The sequence below is a fragment of the Bombus pyrosoma genome, unplaced genomic scaffold (genome assembly GCF_014825855.1).
Source record: "Bombus pyrosoma isolate SC7728 unplaced genomic scaffold, ASM1482585v1 HiC_scaffold_4725, whole genome shotgun sequence".
NCBI lineage: Eukaryota > Metazoa > Arthropoda > Insecta > Hymenoptera > Apidae > Bombus > Bombus pyrosoma.
Window position 1 is genome coordinate 659,036 of NW_025219985.1, and position 1,478 is coordinate 660,513.

General features: G+C 46.4%; 1 protein-coding gene across 1 annotated transcript in view; it reads right to left on the reverse strand.

Annotated features, from left to right (window-relative positions):
• The window catches only part of LOC122577497, a 182,880-nt gene extending 181,407 nt beyond the window's left edge, over positions 1-1,473 (reverse strand). The window contains exon 1 of the mRNA XM_043748830.1: positions 13-1,473. Coding sequence (XP_043604765.1) covers positions 13-1,473 — 1,461 coding nt within the window. The remainder of the gene's footprint in view (positions 1-12) is intronic.
• Between the last annotated feature and the right edge of the window lie 5 nt (positions 1,474-1,478).

Genomic DNA, 1,478 nt, shown 5'->3' on the forward strand with positions numbered 1-1,478 from the left:
TTGTGATGATACTGGTACTGGGTTCCACGTCGGCCAGTATTCTTCAGATTGTTGTAGCCACTCCGGTCCATGTTGCCAAATTGTTGATCGTACAAAGTCTTCGGGCGATTGTCCTCGGGATATGAGATCCGCTGGGTTGTCCGTGGTAGGAATGTGACGCCAATCTGAGGTATGAGTCTTTCTTTGAATTTCTGCCACAAGATTTGCGACGAAGGTTTTCAGCGTATGGGGTGATGTGTTGATCCAATGAAAGACAATGGTAGAGTCCGTCCAGTAAACAGTCCGAGAAATATTGTTTGGTAATGCTTGAAGGACTGTGTTGGTCAATGATGCGAGAAGAAGTGCTCCACTGAGTTCCAGCCTTGGAATGGTTTGCGATTTTAGTGGAGCCACCTTTGATTTTGCCGTCAGGAGTCGTATCCAGACTTGACCATCCGGAGTGATGGTGCGAAGGTAAATGCATGCCCCATACGCCTTTTCGCTGGCATCACAGAATCCGTGTATCTCAATTTCGGCTGCAGACTTGATTATCGTTTTTCGTGGAAATCTTACATTGTTCAGCAATGGCAGCTGCGTGTAATACTCATTCCACTCTGTATGCAAGTCAGCCGGTAAAGATTCGCCCCAGTCGATTTTTAGTGTCCAAAGTCGTTGGAGTAACATTTTTGCTCGAATGATCACTGGCGCAAGTAATCCAAGTGGATCATAGATTTTGGCGATTTCGGAGCTGATTATCCTCTTCGTGATTCGGCAACTGGTAGGCCGGATTTTGACGTAGTACAAGATTGAATCGTCAGATGAATTCCAAAAAACGTCCAGGGTTTTTAATGTTTGAGATTCGCCCAGTTGTAATTCATCGTTTATGTCATGTTGGGAAAGTCCTCGTAGCAGCTTTCGGTCTTTTGACGCCCATTTTCGAATATTTAGACCGGCTAGTTTGAGCAGTTCTGTGAGTTCCGTTCTCAATGATTGTGCCTCGGCCCTTGTATTAACTCCTGTGAAAACATCGTCGACGTAGAAATCTCGCTGCAAGACTATCGCTGCTCGTGGATACCGATGTCCCTCGTCGTCCGCCAATTGTTTGAGGCACCGTATGGCCAGATACGGCGCTGCTGATAGCCCGAACGTCACTGTGTTACGTTGATAAGTGTCGACTTCTCCATTATTGTTACGCCACAAAATTTGCTGAAATTTACGATCCTCTGGACGCACGAGAAATTGCCTGTACATTTTTTCAATATCTCCTGTAAGAACGTATTGATGCGAGCGAAATCTTAGGAGAATGAAAAGTAAGTCCTCTTGCAGTTTCGGTCCTGTGTGAAGTACGTCGTTCAGGGAAACTCCGGTGGTGGTTGGTGCTGATCCGTCAAATACGACTCGGACTTTCGTCGTTTGGCTGGACTCTTTGATCACGCCGTGATGTGGCAGAAAATATCCGTCTTCCGTGGAGTGGTCCGTGGTTATCTTCGACATGTGTC